The sequence below is a fragment of the Haliotis cracherodii genome, unplaced genomic scaffold (genome assembly GCF_022045235.1).
Source record: "Haliotis cracherodii isolate W230 unplaced genomic scaffold, xgHalCrac1.p SCAF_1, whole genome shotgun sequence".
In the NCBI taxonomy this organism is placed as follows: domain Eukaryota; kingdom Metazoa; phylum Mollusca; class Gastropoda; order Lepetellida; family Haliotidae; genus Haliotis; species Haliotis cracherodii.
Genome location: NW_027266264.1, coordinates 81,048,724 through 81,067,620, shown reverse-complemented (window position 1 = coordinate 81,067,620; position 18,897 = coordinate 81,048,724). Strand labels below are relative to the sequence as shown.

At 43.5% G+C, this 18,897-nt stretch overlaps 1 protein-coding gene across 1 annotated transcript in view; it reads left to right on the top strand.

Moving 5' to 3' along the window:
- The window catches only part of LOC139444060 (NBAS subunit of NRZ tethering complex-like), a 64,823-nt gene that overhangs the window by 26,943 nt on the left and 18,983 nt on the right, over positions 1–18,897 (top strand). The window contains exons 31-47 of the mRNA XM_071224998.1: positions 344–407; positions 840–898; positions 1,068–1,170; positions 2,198–2,412; positions 2,736–2,848; positions 3,725–3,804; positions 4,235–4,330; positions 5,216–5,337; positions 6,529–6,616; positions 7,251–7,562; positions 8,728–8,857; positions 10,149–10,225; positions 10,667–10,967; positions 12,234–12,300; positions 13,136–13,246; positions 14,350–14,594; positions 18,069–18,187. Coding sequence (XP_071081099.1) covers positions 344–407; positions 840–898; positions 1,068–1,170; positions 2,198–2,412; positions 2,736–2,848; positions 3,725–3,804; positions 4,235–4,330; positions 5,216–5,337; positions 6,529–6,616; positions 7,251–7,562; positions 8,728–8,857; positions 10,149–10,225; positions 10,667–10,967; positions 12,234–12,300; positions 13,136–13,246; positions 14,350–14,594; positions 18,069–18,187 — 2,302 coding nt within the window. The remainder of the gene's footprint in view (positions 1–343; positions 408–839; positions 899–1,067; positions 1,171–2,197; positions 2,413–2,735; positions 2,849–3,724; positions 3,805–4,234; positions 4,331–5,215; positions 5,338–6,528; positions 6,617–7,250; positions 7,563–8,727; positions 8,858–10,148; positions 10,226–10,666; positions 10,968–12,233; positions 12,301–13,135; positions 13,247–14,349; positions 14,595–18,068; positions 18,188–18,897) is intronic.

Genomic DNA, 18,897 nt, shown 5'->3' with positions numbered 1-18,897 from the left:
TGTGACTTGATTTAAAATATTTATTCTTGATTGGAAAATAGAAACCTGTCATGGAATACTCATGGAAAGAGAAAGTTTTTGTTGTGTCTCATCTGTCCAAAAAGATCCATGCACATATGTCTCACTGCTCACCAGTAGCGGGAAATATGTTGACCTTTTTCGGAACTTTCTTTCACATTTGCTTAAAGTTACTTCTCCGATATTTATTGATGATTGATCGATATTTTTGTCTTGTATGTAGCAATTATTGATGTCTATAATCTATATCGATAGCCAGCCCTAGTTTAAGTAGGATGAAGGCTCTTGTCACTTACGGATTTTGATGCTTGTCTTTTTTTGTTAGAGCTATGAAGATTTTCAACAAGCACACAATCAAGAAGCCCATCTACTACATCCGAGATACAGAGGTAGGTCACATAGGGTCAAATAGTAAAAATGAATTACTCTTTGCTTCAATGGCGTACGGTTTAAATCTTGTTATCCCCGGCTTCTGTCCATCTACCTGTCATGTTTTGTTTCCAGAGCATTACTTAAAAACCATGATATATTTCTTAACCAAACTTGGCACAAAGATAGGTCTAGTGGTGAACAAGTGCCTTTTGATAGTTTGAGATTTAAAAAAAAAGTATTTTTCGAGTTTCCATAGCAACGACTTTGACTTAGACTGAAAATGGCGGTATTGGCGGGGGATATGAGTATTTCATACTTGTGTACATTTTGTTTCTATAGCATATAGTTTGAACCCTAGAGTAAACAAATTCTATTAACAAGTAGCATGTATTAGATTTTGATACAGTTATTTCTTACTGATTGGTCTGTTTTCTTCCTCCTTTTCTTAGGGGGATCCTGAGGAGGCTCGCAGCCTGATGGTGAAAATCACTCGTCTAGCTGGCAGGAGGTCAGTCCTTGGAGGCAGCAAGTCCCGCCACAGATCTTAAATACATGAGCAATAACTCTCCTACTTTCTGACTATAGAAAACATCAAATATTCCATCGATTACGGGAAGTATTCATTGTGTGAGAGTGTATAGGAGGCGACTGTAACTCTGTATGTTATTGTGCTGCAGGACTCCAGGCCTGACGGAAATGCAGTGGCGAGACCTCCATGACGACGTCTTGTCGCTCCAGAGCAATGTCTACCGCTGCATCACGGCCGATGTTTGCCATGAGGTTAGTACAGCTTCTTGTGGGTAGGGCTTCCAGATATGACAATATTTCACAGTTGTCAATCTCCGTGTAATTGTCAGATAAGGTAATATTCTGCATCAATTTCCTCATATGTTAAAGACATGTAGTGGTATAAGATAAATTGCTTTTGCAGGGGTTGCATGTACTTCTAATTCTTCTATGGCTTAAAATACTCATTACAGACAGGCTGATCATGGATTTCAAATCACAATAATAACCTCTGATTTGAAGCTGTCCCTGCGGGAGAAAATATTTATTGAAAAGTACTTCTTACTCATTCATGGCTGGTAGCCGGTTTCAATTGAGAAACAAATGTAGGGTACACCATGTCAAGCTGTAGTTTCTGAGATATTCATCGGTAGATTGATTCCTTCTCTTGTACAGGTGTATGTGGACTAATACATGTCTATCTGCAGTTCCTAAGGTATTCCTATTGCTTCCTTCTCTTATACAGGTGTATGTGGACTAATACATGTCTATCTGCAGTTCCTAAGGTATTCCTATTGCTTTGTACCCGTATACAGGTGTATGTGGACTAATACATGTCTATCTGCAGTTCCTAAGGTATTCCTATTGCTTTTTGTACAGGTGTATGTGGACTAATACATGTCTATCTGCAGTTCCTAAGGTATTCCTATCGCTTCCTTCTCTTATACAGGTGTATGTGGACTAATACTTGTCTATCTGCAGTTCCTAAGGTATTCCTATTGCTTCCTTCTCTTATACAGGTGTATGTGGACTAATACTTGTCTATCTGCAGTTCCTAAGGTATTCCTATTGCTTCCTTCTCTTATACAGGTGTATGTGGACTAATACATGTCTATCTGCAGTTCCTAAGGTATTCCTATTGCTTCCTTCTCTTGTACAGGTGTATGTGGACTAATACATGTCTATCTGCAGTTCCTAAGGTATTCCTATTGCTTCCTTCTCTTGTACAGGTGTATGTGGACTAATACATGTCTATCTGCAGTTCCTAAGGTATTCCTATTGCTTTGTACCCCGTATACAGGTGTACGTGGAGAGCCTGCTGTGCTCCAGTAGCATGGACACAATCAAGCTGGCTGGGGAGATGATAGAGCGCAGCATGGAGGACACAAAGCCCACCCGACAACAGCATCAGAAGAAGGTGGAGTACCCCAGGGCTGTGGAGCTGGTTCTGTCCTCGGCCCAGGAATACTTCAACTCCTCCGCCCACCTCATGGACTCCTGCATGGACCTGGCCAGGTGAGCTAACACACACAGAACACCTGTGGTATGACCCTCCCAAGTAACATACTTTAACATAGACTTACAATAGTTGTAGTGCTAGCATCACTTTGTGCCAATTTGCCTTGCAAAATGAACACTTTGAGATAAGATTTTAATCAGTTTTGAAATCTCTTTAATGCCTGTGTATAAGGTTTATGATGTTACAAGAATGTTATCAGATATTGTTTCAAAATTGAAAAATAGATAATATTGAATTACTTAAAGTATACACATGAAGGCCACATAAATTGTCGAAGTAAGTAATTCACATAGATATGTCATGTTCCTCTTTGCTTCAGATCATGTCTGAATCTCATCCTTGACACCCCGGCCGCCGTGCAGCAGGAGCTGGACCTGATTGCCTCCCTTGCTCTGCTCGACGATTTCGGTGTGTCGGTTCTTCCACTGCAGGGTAGGCGCCATTTAGTCTGTCTCTATGTCACCACTGGGTAGGCGCAATATTGTCTGTCTGTGTATCCCCACTGCGGGGTATTTGGCTATATTGTCTGTGTGTGCCCACTGGGTAGGCGCCATATTGTCTGTCTGTGTGTCCCAAATGTAGGGTAGGTGGCTATATTGTCTGTGTGTAGGGGTAGGAGCCATATTGTCTGTGTGTCCCCACTGGGTAGGTGCCATATTGTCTGTCTGTGTGTCCCAAATGTAGGGTAGGTGGCTATATTGTCTGTGTGTAGGGGTAGGAGCCATATTGTCTGTGTGTCCCCACTGGGTAGGTGCCATATTGTCTGTCTGTGTGTCCTCTCAGCAGGGTAGGTGCCATATTGTCTGTCTGTGTGTCTCTATGGCAGGGTAGGTGGCCATATTGTCTGTCTGTCTGTCTGTCTGTCTGTCCCCCATGCAATGTCGTCATTGAAATAGCATTGTGTAGTTTGCTCATGGTGTTACACTAAATGCTTTCCTATGATCGTAATCATAAGATAATTATTATACCATATTCTAAAATGTTTTTTTATAAGCTGCAATTCTGTTTATTTTATGTAATAATTGAAAAAATTTTGATTTGATTTTTCAATCATTGCATTTAATAAAATGATGGTTGTTATGCATGAGAGCCCCCCCAATAAACAAAGAAGATAGGCTACATTTATGCAATGTTTATTTATTCAAAGGCCAAGGAACAAGGTAATTTCCTGACTCTTGTACAATAGATGTGATGTCATCATGTGATGTCATATCTGCTTTGCCGGAATTGGCGGAAATTCGTAATACATAAAAGGATGATGATGATGATGTTGATGAAGAATCCATGAATATGAGTGTTGTATTGCAGTGCGGCTGAGCACAGACCGACTTGGGCTAGTCCAGGAGGCGGTCAGCAAGAGGCCGGCAGCATACAAGCAGTCACAGAAGGTCAGGGTCTCGCGTGTTGATGGCTTCAAATATGTCGACTTAATGGGAAATAGTCATTGCTCGTGTTACCATGTTATCATTAAGAAGTTTATCTGTTCGAGGTTTCTATAGAGATTAAATACAATTTGCAAATAGTGCTGACGCCAGGAGCAGGACAAAAGTAACAGAAATAAATATAAAAAAAACTGTTTAATGGATAAAACCTGGGCCGTCTTTTATAAGGTCATGATAGTGCCATTCCCACTCAGTGTGGTGGTACAGGAGTTAGTATAATTCTTACACTCTGATTGCTTCATGCAAGTGAGTCCATGCAGCCACCCTCTTTTATTGAAAGATGTGATTAACATTGTGTTAGATGTTTTAGTATTGGGTTTAATTGGGATGTAAAAGAAAAGCGAGAGGGTTCATCTGGACATATCTATTGTTTCAGTTGCTGAGACTGGGCCACTTGCTACGGATTCCTGGAGACACTCGGGCCAAGAGGGATGGGAAAGTGTGGAAGCTGATTGGTGAAGCTGCTGTCAAGGTCAGACATCGAATGTATTCCCTATTGTTGCAATATTACCCCTGTTCATGGTAAGGACTTGTTCATGACTGAAGGAAGGAGGCTTGATAGTGTGAGTTTTGTTTTACAGACTTGTATGACTTGTGCTGTATGACAGGTTCTAGACTATGAGTTTTGTGTTACAGACTTGAAACTATAGGTTTTGTGTTACAGACTTGAAACTATAGGTTTTGTGTTACAGACTAGAAACTATAGGTTTGTGTTACAGACTTGAAACTATAGGTTTTGTGTTACAGACTTGAAACTATAGGTTTTGTGTTACAGACTTGAAACCATAGGTTTTGTGTTACAGACTAGAAACTATAGGTTTGTGTTACAGACTTGAAACTATAAGTTTGTGTAACAGACTTGAAACTATAGGTTTTGTGTTACAGACTTGAAGCTATAGGTTTTGTGTTACAGACTAGAAACTATAGGTTTTGTTTTACAGACTTGAAACTATAGGTTTTGTGTTACAGACTTGAAACTATAGGTTTTGTGTCACAGACTAGAAACTATAGGTTTGTGTTACAGACTTGAAACTATAGGTTTTGTGTTACAGACTTGAAACTATAGGTTTTGTGTTACAGACTTGAAACTATAGGTTTTGTGTTACAGACTAGAAACTATAGGTTTGTGTTACAGACTTGAAACTATAGGTTTTGTGTTACAGACTTGAAACCATAGGTTTTGTGTTACAGACTAGAAACTATAGGTTTTGTGTTACAGACTTGAAACTATAGGTTTTGTGTTACAGACTCGAAACTATAGGTTTTGTGTTACAGACTAGAAACTATAGGTTTTGTGTTACAGACTCGAAAATATAGGTTTGTGTTACAGACTAGAAAGTACAAGTTTATGTTACAGGCTCGAGACTATGAGTTTGGCGAGGACTGTTGTAACCAGCTGATCTCCGTGGGAAGTGCGGAAGCGTGGACGCTGTGTGTCGACCTGGCGGAGCAGGAGGACTTCAGTAACATCAAGGCCAAGTAGGGATGCAGCATACAGTCTAAAGGGGGAGCTGGGGATAGCACTGTGCCCATGTAGAGAATAGAAATGGGCTACGTTTGGTGCTAGGGCACTGTGCTAATGTACAGAATAGAAATGGGCTACGTTTGGTGCTAGGGCAAGCACTGTGCTAATGTACAGTTTGAGAATAGAACATTTGTTTTGTGGAACTGGGCCAATATTTTAGAATCTGGAATGAAATGATTCCCTCACTTTTCGGGGGATTATTTGGAGGTGAAAATTGGAATGAAATTATTCTGTCCTAGGGTGTCAAAGACAGTCATAGTGTTTGGTAAATAATAGGGTAACTGTTTATGTGATTTAGTTGTGCAAATATTTGATTTAAAAAGGATGCTCACTTCCTTGGGTGTATATGGATGTCTGGCATGGCTGTTTCTTCAGGTGTCATGGAAGAGAATCATTTTGTAAGAATAATCTGGTCCCCAGTAAACTATGCTTGCGGAAAGTGTTGGCCAAAATGGAACAAGTGGTCAGGCTGAGAGACATGGCTTATTGCTGCTCACCTTGTCTTGATTATTATCATATTTTACATTCATATTCTGCACTTATCCAGGTACAAGAATCTGCTCAAATGTGGTTTATTTGTTCCACGACTAGCGGATCTGTATGCATTCCAGTCATCATTCTCAACTACCTGGGGAGTGTACAACCCATGCTGCCTACGGGCGCTAGAGGGTTTTGACATCCACCTTACATATCGGGTACCAATTCCCTGCTGGGTGAACAGAGGCACATTTGAAAAAAGTCAATTGTTTCGGGTGTATCAATGTATTCATGTTTCCACAATCTGGTCATCTGCCATCGGATGAGTGGGTTCTTTTGAGTGCACAGGCTGCACTGGGGGTAGTGACGACATTGTAAAGACTTTAACACATTGTTGGTCCATAGGATGAATGAGAACCTGGTCACTAGCGGGATATGATCTCAGCACCTGGTGCTTTAAACCGCTTGCTCACACAGCCCCATGGATGGCATGGATCATTGCTCCTCTCAGTTATGGGTTTGTGTGGTCCAGATTCCTGTATTTACAGGCCGTTGTGATGTAGCTGCAATACTGCTGACTGAAGAGTTCACTCAACTTCCTGTAACAGTAGTGGGCGTGTCTGATTTAGTGGTGCAAGATATTTCATACTTTGGATATGCCATTTCAGAGTAAACCTGCTGTCCTTTGCTATGACGTTTTGTACTGCTGATATGATTGAACCAATCCTTCAAGCAAAGTGTCTGCTTGAAACTCAGGTATGTAACATGGATGTGACACATGTATATCTTCTGAAGATGAAATCACAGACTATATGCCATCTGCTGGCATAGATCAGTGCAATATGTATAAGTTTTCAGGTCCCTTGTCACAGGCAGCAAGCTTTTATGCGGTTCTCAATATCATCCACTGCGTTGTGTATGCTTACTTCAATCAAGTTTATTTGTGAAAAGTTGGGCTGGCTATCGATACAGATCATAGAGATCGATAATCGTTAACTAAATATCGATCAATTATGGATAAATATCGGAGAAGTAACTTTAAGCAAATACCCCCCCAAAATCTGAAAGAAGTCAACAGATTCCACTCCACTGGTGAGTGGTGGCACATAATGCAGGGATCACTTTGTGAACATTTGAGATATTACAAAGACGGTTGCTTTCCATCTTCAGCAATGGACATTATTGACAATAACAAGTCTGTTTTGGTAAATCTTATCTTTATTTCATCCCAATGGTTATGTAAGATATTATCGATGACACAATTTTCATATCGATAATCGTATATATTTTTTCCCATCAACGATAATTTCAGATTATTGATCTTTTATCCCAGCCCTAGTGAAAAGTATGAGAAGTTTGTTGGACTAATGTAAAGACTTAACTCTTTCAGCTTCTGATCGAGAAAGTGAGCACAGATATGTCTGAAGAGACAGAGGTGGCCGTCTCTGTGACTGGCAGTCCATTCTCCGCCAAGGCCGCCATCAAGCAGACTCAGCACATCCTATCATCCACATCGAGGACGACGAAGGCCATGTTGTCAACTGTGACGGACGGTAGCTGGTGGAAGGGGGCGATACATACCTTGAAGCAGCCCACACAGAGGCAGACGTCCACGGACTACGATGACGGCAACATCAGCTTCACCAGACAGGGATGTCACCCATTCTACGAGAGCATCATCGAAGACTGCTACTCCAATGTGGTGAGTTCAGCATCTTTTTCGAGACGGTGAAAGTTACTCTCAATCTCAATGAAATTGTATCCTAATGCATTCAGAGCCTCATTCAACTTGTGTTGCCTCTTGGTAAGACAGAGTCAGATCTATAACATGAAGCACATGGCTATGATGACATCTGATGTAGCAATAGCAATGCACCGTGTGCATAATAAATCTCTGTCATGTCAAGTAACTTTAAACATCCCTTGGGTCTCTCAGCAGTGACTAGTTTCGGGCTGGATCGGTCTCATCAGAGCCCACTTACTAAACTGCTCTGATTGTGGGAGAAACAAAACGTCACTTCTGCATTAGACTCAAAGAACACTTTGCCGACATCAACCACGAAAGGGACAAACCTGTCGCTAACCATTTCAGCTCCACTAGAGACCTACAATATCAAATCATACAACAGCTGAAATCAGACCCTGAGTCAGATCAGAGCTTGGCTAAACGCAGATCCACTGAACTAAAATGGATCTTTGATCTCAAAACTATCCACCTGCAAGGCATGAACAACGAAATCTAATCCTAGAGTTCCCCCACCCTTTCACTCTCCCTTGAGTATAACTGTTTTTGTCAGTAAATGGACTTATTGTGTGCAGTATGACTCATGACATCGTCCTGAGGCAAGGGAGTTCACTGACTTTAGACGCTACTTCCACCCTACCCGAACAAGTTTGACAAGAGTGGAAACAGGACTTTTCTATGTCAGTTAACTCCCTTGCCCCTGGAAGATGGAGTCATGACAGCCTCTAAGTCTAAACAGTTGATATGTAAGTGGTAGATTTGTGGTAACTCAGTGAAGTATTTCATGATCAGGAAAAGTCTTCAACATGCTTGATGTGTTGAGTACATGGTGCCAGAAACATAACATCAAGAAGAACATCTCCGCCATTGCAGCTCCAGCTGAACACACAGTATCTGTGACTGACAGTTCCAAACTTCTCTTAGAACTGACAAGTCATTGAACTTGTAAAAAACAAAACTCTTACATATTTAAACCAATAAACAGATCTCTTAGGTTAAAGTGCATGTATAGATCCTGGCCATGGGCTACATTGTAGATAGTATACTCTTTCCTGCTGCTGCAGTGGACAATAAGTCTTTGAAGGCTACTTGCAGTATAATGCTGGGTTATGTTGTTATGCAGAGTGCCATCAACTACCAGTCAGGGGAGATAATCACATCCCCTGAAGTCGAGATGAGTGAGAAGGTGTTGCGAGCGGCCAAGTTGGAGGAGATGTTGACGGAGGGAGAGAAGTCACAGCCAGCATCAGAAGGTAGGTTGTACAGCAGCATCATGTCTGTCCACGGTTGAAGCCTAGTTCCTGGTGTCTTGCTGGTGTAGAGAGGAGTCAGTTGATAGAAAGTAGGCTAAGGTGTGACGGTGCAGTTAAATCCCTTTACTCGAGATGGTTTTATTATTCCCAGGCTTCGTGTTCAGTGTTTATGGGTAGTGACTATCTGGACTTGCTACACCTTGGATACACCTTAAACTATTAATTTGCTGTCTGTCAATGTCAGTCACAGGCAGCTCCAGTGGGTGGTTTTCAGGGATGCTCAACCCGCCTTGTTTCATAGACCTTACGAGTAAACTGCGCCCTCGCCCAATCGCTTTGTGACTTGAGTATTATGTGCACCCCACCTGCCCTTTCTCAGAATCCTGGATCTGCCTCTGTTTGTTGTGGGCTAGGTAGTTGGTGGCCCAGTTGTCTAAGCTGCCTGCATCCCTTAGTTGTGGCAGCTAGGAGCCACTGATCATGAGTTCAAACCCCAGGTTTGTCGTTGTGTTATCCATAGTTTGTCATCACCATACCTATGCTCATTGGTTTCACCTTGTGAAGACCTTGGGTAGAATAGGTCTTCAGCAACCCATGCTTGCCGTAAAAGGCAACTATGTTTGTCGTAAGAGGCGACTAATGTGATCGGGTGGTCAGGCTCGCTGACTTGGTTGATGCATGTCATCATATCCCAATTGCCTGGATTGATGCTCTTGATGTTAATCACTGGATTGTCTGGTCCAGACTCGATTATTTACAGGCCGCCGTCAAATAGCTTGAATATCACTGTGTGCGGCGTTAAACAACAAACAAACACACAAAGCTCATTGGTTTCACCTAGGAAGTAAACGGCTCTGATCTATATTATTTTGGACTGTCTTTCCACATTATCGGGGGCACGGGTGGCCCAGTCGTCTAAGGCGCCGCGATTGGCTGTGCAGAGTTGCATCCCTTGGGCACGCCAGAAACAAAATGATTGTGGGTTCAAATCCCGGTTCGCCCCAATTATGTTTCTAGGTTTGTCAGCACCATACCCGTGCTCGTGGGTTTTACGGAAGTGGTAAACGTCTGAGACCTGCATCACTTCGGGCTTTCCTCCCACATAAAGATGACACGCTGCGATATAACTGGAATACTGTTAAAAGCAGCGTTAAACCCAACTCACTCCACATTATCACTAGCAGATTTGCAGTTCATAAATGAAATGATGTTTAAACTCATTTCATGAAATTGTTTGTCTGAGCATCAAATCATTTTCATTTGCAAGTTTCAAGTGAGTGTTTTGTTTCAGTGTTGCTGGAGCTCGCCAAGTCTTTCCTTGCCAGGGACAGCTCACTGGGTCTGGCGTATCTCCTAGCGCTGAATAAGGTAGGGTGATAAGTACCAACCAAGATGGTTGCTTCTCACACTAATCTTAAGCCAGACGATGTTTGACTCCTTATTTACTGCTCCATCAATGTCTCCTAATGATGAAGCAGGTTTGTGTATATTTGTAGCCTCCCTGTTATTATACTCATGCACCCCATAAAGATCCGGGTTGGAATTGGTCTTAACAAACCCATGCTTGTCATAAGAGGCGACTAACAGGAGTGATGTCAGGTTCCCTGACTTTGTTGATGCATGTCATTTCGTCCCAATTGCATAGATGATGTGAATCACTGGATTGCCTGCTCCAGACTTGATTATTTACAGACTGTTGTCAAATGGCTAGAATATCACTTTTGCAGCATTAAAGAACAAGCAAACAAACAAAACAAAACAACAAACCAATAATTTACTCATGCACTCGATTCTCTGCTTCCACCCTAGGCATCAGATGCTGAGAAGTGTTTCGAGGAGTTCCCCAGCACGGATGTATCAATCCAACTGGCCCTGTATTACTACGCCCTCCAAATCTACACCAGTCTCAAGCCCAGCACTAAACCCTTGCCATTTGCCTTGTACCGACAAGACCCCACCAAGGTCATCCGTAAGGTAATCAATCATGTGACCAGCAGACCCAACAGTGATTGGCCAGAGGAGGTGGTTGAACTTATCCCGAAGCTGGAGAAGTACCGAGAGATGCTAGAAGATTACAACCAGGCCATTACCCTGAAGAAGCTGGGGAGAGGTGAGAGGTCATCCCAAAATGTGATGCCATCCTGATATGTTACAAAACCAGGGCTCCATATAATGTTGGGATACTTTTGAAAAACATCTCAGTGATAGAAACTAACAGTTTTAGCCCACTAGTCCTAATTATGATAACATATAGCAAAATCCTAAAAAAGGGCAAATTTCTGCTAGTCTTAGGATACCTTAACTATTGGGCAGTTTGGCAAGGACTACAGGACTAGTGCCAGTTTCTAACGCTGAATCCAACTCCTGTGCTATGAAAGTATCAATAAGTGAGATCTTGATCATCTGTGCATTATTCTCTGCTATTGAGTTCATGTATATATATAATGCCTACATTCAGTCATAAGGAATACATCGGTCCAGACATTCGTGTACGCAAGCTGAAAAAGCTGCTTTGGGTAATTACACACAGTGTTGTTATACTCTTGGGTTATTGAATTTCTTCATGTGTGTTTGTACCCAAGGAACTCAAAAGTCATTGGGTTATGGTGATATGGCTTGCAATAATGCAGCTTATCTGGGTCTCTGAATACCATATACTGAAGAAATATGCGACGAGTGGGAGTTGTTTATCGTATAATAAAACACTGCAGGGAGAATAATCCATGAGGGTCGCAGAGATATCATCATTATGTACAGCCTCTTTAAGGATATCGATAAAATGTACAAACTTTAAAAATATTTACCCAAATTTTAATAATGATGACTCCCTGAATAGAATCTTGACCTTTGGGATTCGATCGTTTGGCCTCTGTGTTTATCTACGTAGTCCAGCTACTGGACACTTTCCTCTCAAATATAACGTCTTCCAATATAAGACGTCATTAGGTTGCAAGAGCATGTTCGAATCTCCAGACATGACGCTATGATAGAACAATGTTTTATAAAATAAACCATGCTTCGTTCTTCCTTGTACTTTGCGATTTATCGCGTATCTCTCTTATGTAACACAATACACAATAGCATACATAAACGTTTACACTTGTGGTAGAGCTGTATCTCATCATGGAAGGAGGGGGCCCAGTAGTCTAAGGCGCCGCGATTCGCTGTGCAGAGTTGCGGCCCTTAGGCATGCCAGAAACCTATAGAGGACTTCAATAAATAGAGGACTAACTCCAAAACATTGTGTTAATAATTGACATTGCAATGTTGTCGTGTTATGGATGAGGAGTTCTGACAATACTGGCTTGCTTTCTTTAGCACACTTTGGTTGATGATTGCTGTGTTGTTTAGAAATCATGATGGAAATATGTTTTAGGTGTGGACATTGTCAGGTTTGCAGACGACTCGGAGTACAAACAAGAGACAATTCTGGGACTTGCCATGTGAGTTGTCATTGTTGATATTAATGAGTTTAGTTTTTCTCTAACGAGCTATTTGAACTTGGAGGAGGGCAAGGATAGTGTCCTGATTCCAGTAGCTGCTGCTGGTGTCCTTCAGCTGACTTTCTGTCACAGACACTGTAGCCATGACAACAGGGCTTGCAAATAATGGTAGCAAGTAGCACATCTTAAATTTTAGTTTGATACCTGAAAAATATGTTAACATGAGGTCAAGAAGAAGATTTGTTGTTTCCACTAGTTTGTAATCAATGTTAATGTATAAAAGGGGATTCAGACTTGTTCAGTGTTTAATCCGGTTTATAATTAGACAGCATTAAATTGTAAATGACACTGTTGTCTTTGTTATAAATATATTTTGGGCATGGTTGAATTTTGCTGTTTGGGAAATGCAATCTAAAACAATTGGTAATAAGATCTTGCTACTTAGCATTTGGTAATTTCTGGCCCTGCAGCTCAAACCAGCTGAGTTGTTTGATAGGCATTACTTAGAAGTTGACGGATGACAAAGTAGACCCAATTTATGGATAACAACTTCTTATTTCCTATTTACAGTAACTAAAGAAGTTGTTATCCATAAATTGGGTCTACTTTGTGTCCAAACCAGGTATACCAACACTCTAATCTGAGCTCATTTAATCCTGAAAGATGATGTTTACAGCCAATATAGGGAATAGAGAAACTGATCATGATCCCTATCTGGGGAACATTATTTCTGAGTTGACAGGTAAATGTGTAGCCACAGTTGGTAAGGTATTCTCTGTGTGATGCAGTATTGTTGACACATGGTGCTTACTTGTGATGTCCTTGGTCCATGCAGGAGTGTGGATGACGATGTCTACAAGATCGCGGTGTCGCTGGCGGAGCGGTATGAGCTGTCTGTGTGGGAGGTGTATATGTCGCATCTGGAGTTCGTCTTCACGGACAGCGGGTCAGTACAACCTAGATATGCTGATACTGGAAATTTCAGGCAGTTTTCAGGACATGAAAATAACTTAAACAACATTGATGGTTTTTCTTTGTCATTTTGTAATGTGCACATGCAGGGTCTTGTTATGATCAGGTCTTTCGCTCACACTACTGCTAAACAAAGATTCCCATTATGGGTCACATCTGAATGACCTTTTGCGAACTTTGACCGACCAATGAAATGACACATGAAATCAACATTGGCCAATCAAGAAATAGCTTTCTCAGGCTTTAGGGCACTCATTTCAAACTGGGGACTTCCATTCCAAACTACGCTTTGATAAATATCAATTTAAAATTTGAAAGCACAACAAAAGAAAATACTGGATTGGCTGAGATACATAGCAGTATTTGCCATGGGCCATGAAAAGTCTCTTCTGTTTGAAATAGTTTTCCCACTGAAGCGAGAGGGAGATGATGACTTTGACCGAAGAAGTCGTACAGCCCATGTACATGTACATGTGAAGTATTAATGGTTAAAAAGTATTAAGTTACACCTTCATGCAGTCTCATTAAAATCAGATCTTACCTCTCGATACCACTGAACAGAGATCTGAGGACATCACATTATGGGTCACATCACAGCCTTTCATCTGACCAATCAGAGCACCACTTACCAGATCGAGAAAGTGACAGTCGGAATGTGTTTTCTAATCATGCAGCCTGAAAATGGTAAACATGGGGTATTCCGATATCATGGACATCAGACATCCAACAGTTGAATATTTACAGGGTGAATAGCAAACACTTAAAATCACAAAATTATACATAATCCAGCAGGATATATGCAGGTGAAACCTCAGATGCAAGAATCAACAGCAGATTAAAGTTCCTGCATCAAACCTTGAGTCTGCTGGTTCTTATTCCTGACTTTGTCTCTGCTTCATCTTCCTCGCCATCTTGAAAGCTTCAAATCTCCACTAAAGGCTGATATGTTTAGCAGTTACCCTCGGTGTACTCTGATTGTATGCCTATCTACACACCTTTGTGGTATTAATGTCGTTATTGTTACTATGCGGAGGAATTAAGAAGGAATGATAGTTACCATGGGTACTGCATCCCCAGACTCACCACGGAGCAGGTGGAGGAGCGCATGACCAGGCTGAAGATTCTACCAGAGCTCACCGAGCAGCCCGCCAAGTTCTGTGAGCGGATGTACAAGTATGTCTTCGCCACCATCGATGGGACGGACCACGAGCGTCTGATGTACTTCTTCCAGCTGCTGGACGGACACGACCCCGGCCAGATCCAGGGACAGACCCCAGATGCTCATGTCAAGCTGCTGAAGAAACTCAAGCCTGTTGCACCTGGTATGTGTGTGTGAAGATGTGTATTGGGGATAGTCTGTTGGGACCTGGTATGTGTGTGTGTAGATGTGTGTTTGGGAGAAGCCTGTTTGGCAAGGTTTGTCTTCAGAAATGGCTTAGAAGTGTGTTGGACACTGTGCTCAGGGGAAGTGTGTTGGGCAAGGTGTGTGTTCAGGGAAGTGTGTTGGACAAGGTGTGTGTTCAGGGGAGTGTGTTGGACAAGGTGTGTGTTCAGGGGAGTGTGTTGGACAAGGTGTGTGTTCAGGGAAGTGTGTTGGACAAGGTGTGTGTTCAGGGGAGTGTGTTGGACAAGGTGTGTGTTCAGGGAAGTGTGTTGGACAAGGTGTGTGTTCAGGGGAGTGTGTTGGACAAGGTGTGTGTTCAGGGGAGTGTGTTGGACAAGGTGTGTGTTCAGGGAAGTGTGTTGGACAAGGTGTGTGTTCAGGGGAGTGTGTTGGACAAGGTGTGTGTTCAGGGGAAGTGTGTTGGACAAGGTGTGTGTTCAGGGAAGTGTGTTGGACAAGGTGTGTGTTCAGGGGAAGTGTGTTGGACAAGGTGTGTGTTAAGGGAAGTGTGTTGGACAAGGTGTGTGTTCAGGGAAGTGTGTTGGACAAGGTGTGTGTTCAGGGGAGTGTGTTGGACAAGGTGTGTGTTCATGGGAAGTGTGTTGGACAAGGTGTGTGTTCAGGGAAGTGTGTTGGACAAGGTGTGTGTTCAGGGGAAGTGTGTTGGACAAGGTGTGTGTTCAGGGAAGTGTGTTGGACAAGGTGTGTGTTCAGGGAAGTGTGTTGGACAAGGTGTGTGTTCAGGGAAGTGTGTTGGACAAGGTGTGTGTTCATGGGAAGTGTGTTGGACAAGGTGTGTGTTCAGGGGAAGTGTGTTGGACAAGGTATGTGTTCAGGGAAGTGTGTTGGACAAGGTGTGTGTTCAGGGAAGTGTGTTGGACAAGGTGTGTGTTCAGGGGAAGTGTGTTGGACAAGGTGTGTGTTCAGGGAAGTGTGTTGGACAAGGTGTGTGTTCAGGGGAAGTGTGTTGGACAAGGTGTGTGTTCAGGGAAGTGTGTTGGACAAGGTGTGTGTTCAGGGAAGTGTGTTGGACAAGGTGTGTGTTCAGGGAAGTGTGTTGGACAAGGTATGTGTTCATGGGAAGTGTGTTGGACAAGGTGTGTGTTCATGGGAAGTGTGTTGGACAAGGTGTGTGTTCAGGGAAGTGTGTTGGACAAGGTATGTGTTCAGGGGAAGTGTGTTGGACAAGGTGTGTGTTCATGGGAAGTGTGTTGGACAAGGTGTGTGTTCAGGGAAGTGTGTTGGACAAGGTATGTGTTCAGGGGAAGTGTGTTGGACAAGGTGTGTGTTCAGGGGAAGTGTGTTGGACAAGGTGTGTGTTCAGGGAAGTGTGTTGGACAAGGTGTGTGTTCATGGGAAGTGTGTTGGACAAGGTGTGTGTTCAGGGGAAGTGTGTTGGACAAGGTGTGTGTTCAGGGGAGTGTGTTAGACAAGGTATGTGTTCAGGGAAGTGTGTTGGACAAGGTGTGTGTTCATGGGAAGTGTGTTGGACAAGGTGTGTGTTCAGGGGAAGTGTGTTGGACAAGGCGTGTGTTCAGGGGAGTGTGTTGGACAAGGTGTGTGTTCAGGGGAAGTGTGTTGGACAAGGTGTGTGTTCATGGGAAGTGTGTTGGACAAGGTGTGTGTTCAGGGGAAGTGTGTTGGACAAGGTGTGTGTTCAGGGAAGTGTGTTAGACAAGGTATGTGTTCAGGGAAGTGTGTTGGACAAGGTGTGTGTTCATGGGAAGTGTGTTGGACAAGGTGTGTGTTCAGGGGAAGTGTGTTGGACAAGGTGTGTGTTCAGGGAAGTGTGTTGGACAAGGTGTGTGTTCAGGGGAAGTGTGTTGGACAAGGTGTGTGTTCAGGGAAGTGTGTTGGACAAGGTGTGTGTTCAGGGGAAGTGTGTTGGACAAGGTGTGTGTTCAGGGAAGTGTGTTGGACAAGGTGTGTGTTCAGGGAAGTGTGTTGGACAAGGTGTGTGTTCAGGGAAGTGTGTTGGACAAGGTGTGTGTTCAGGGGAAGTGTGTTGGACAAGGTGTGTGTTCAGGGAAGTGTGTTGGACAAGGTGTGTGTTCCGGGAAGTGTGTTGGACAAGGTGTGTGATCAGGGAAGTGTGTTGGACAAGGTGTGTGTTCAGGGGAGTGTGTTGGACAAGGTGTGTGTTCAGGGGAGTGTGTTGGACAAGGTGTGTGTTCAGGGAAGTGTGTTGGACAAGGTATGTGTTCAGGGGAGTGTGTTGGACAAGGTGTGTGTTCAGGGGAAGTGTGTTGGACAAGGTGTGTGTTCAGGGGAGTGTGTTGGACAAGGTGTGTGTTCAGGGGAGTGTGTTGGACAAGGTGTGTGTTCAGGGAAGTGTGTTGGACAAGGTATGTGTTCAGGGGAAGTGTGTTGGACAAGGTGTGTGTTCAGGGGAGTGTGTTGGACAAGGTGTGTGTTCAGGGGAAGTGTGTTGGACAAGGTGTGTGTTCAGGGGAAGTGTGTTGGACAAGGTGTGTGTTCAGGGGAAGTGTGTTGGACAAGGTGTGTGTTCAGGGGAGTGTGTTGGACAAGGTGTGTGTTCAGGGGAAGTGTGTTGGACAAGGTGTGTGTTCAGGGAAGTGTGTTGGACAAGGTGTGTGTTCAGGGGAGTGTGTTGGACAAGGTGTGTGTTCAGGGGAAGTGTGTTGGACAAGGTGTGTGTTCAGGGGAGTGTGTTGGACAAGGTGTGTGTTCAGGGGAAGTGTGTTGGACAAGGTGTGTGTTCAGGGGAAGTGTGTTGGACAAGGTGTGTGTTCAGGGGAAGTGTGTTGGACAAGGTGTGTGTTCAGGGGAGTGTGTTGGACAAGGTGTGTGTTCAGGGGAAGTGTGTTGGACAAGGTGTGTGTTCAGGGAAGTGTGTTGGACAAGGTGTGTGTTCAGGGAAGTGTGTTGGACAAGGTGTGTGTTCAGGGGAAGTGTGTTGGACAAGGTGTGTGTTCAGGGAAGTGTGTTGGACAAGGTGTGTGTTCAGGGGAGTGTGTTGGACAAGGTGTGTGTTCAGGGGAGTGCGTTGGACAAGGTGTGTGTTCATGGGAAGTGTGTTGGACAAGGTGTGTGTTCAGGGGAGTGTGTTGGACAAGGTGTGTGTTCAGGGAAGTGTTTTGGACAAGGTGTGTGTTCAGGGGAGTGTGTTGGACAAGGTGTGTGTTCAGGGGAAGTGTGTTGGACAAGGTGTGTGTTCATGGGAAGTGTGTTGGACAAGGTGTGTGTTCAGGGGAGTGGTGTTGGACAAGGTGTGTGTTCAGGGGAGTGCGTTGGACAAGGTGTGTGTTCAGGGGAGTGTGTTGGACAAGGTGTGTGTTCAGGGAAGTGTGTTGGACAAGGTGTGTGTTCAGGGGAAGTGTGTTTTGTGGTTAGTGACAGTGAAATGAAACCTTTCATCTGTATATCGCAACATGGTAATGTCTGTTTGCAGGCTTAGACTACCACAAGCTGATGGATGGCAAGACTGCTCCTCTGGGTGTGCTGCAGCCGGTCCTTGACAGCGGGAATGTAAATACACTGGCCAAACTTGCGGCTAAAATACCTGACGGGGTGAGACTTTGTTGCCTTAAGAACATTTCAAGGGTATGAAAGTATTGATTCTGTGTTGATAGCACTAAACGTTAGTTTGAAGAAACAGGAAGCTGCGGGTTCCTGATAATGACCTTGTTGGTTGTAGAGCGTTAGGTTCCTGATAATGACCTTGTTGGTTGTAGAGCGTTGGGTTCCTGATAATGACCTTGTTGCCTTGTTGGTTGTAGAGTGTTAGGTTCCTGATAATGACAATGTTGCCCTGTTGGTTGTAGAGCGATGGGTTCCTGATAATGACCTTGTTGCCTTGTTGGTTGTAGAGCGTTAGGTTCCTGATAATGACAATGTTGCCCTGTTGGTTGTAGAGTGTTAGGTTCCTGATAATGACCTTGTTGCCCTGTTGGTTGTAGAGCGGTGGGTTCCTGATAATGACCTTGTTGCCTTGTTGGTTGTAGAGTGGTGGGTTTCTGATAATGACCTTGTTGCCTTGTTGGTTGTAGAGCGGTGGGTTCCTGATAATGACCTTGTTGCCTTGTTGGTTGTAGAGCGGTGGGTTCCTGATAATGACCTTGTTGCCTTGTTGGTTGTAGAGCGGTGGGTTCCTGATAATGACCTTGTTGCCTTGTTGGTTGTAGAGTGGTGGGTTCCTGATATTGACCTTGTTGCCTTGTTGGTTGTAGAGTGGTGGGTTCCTGATATTGACCTTGTTGCCCTGTTGGTTGTAGAGTGTT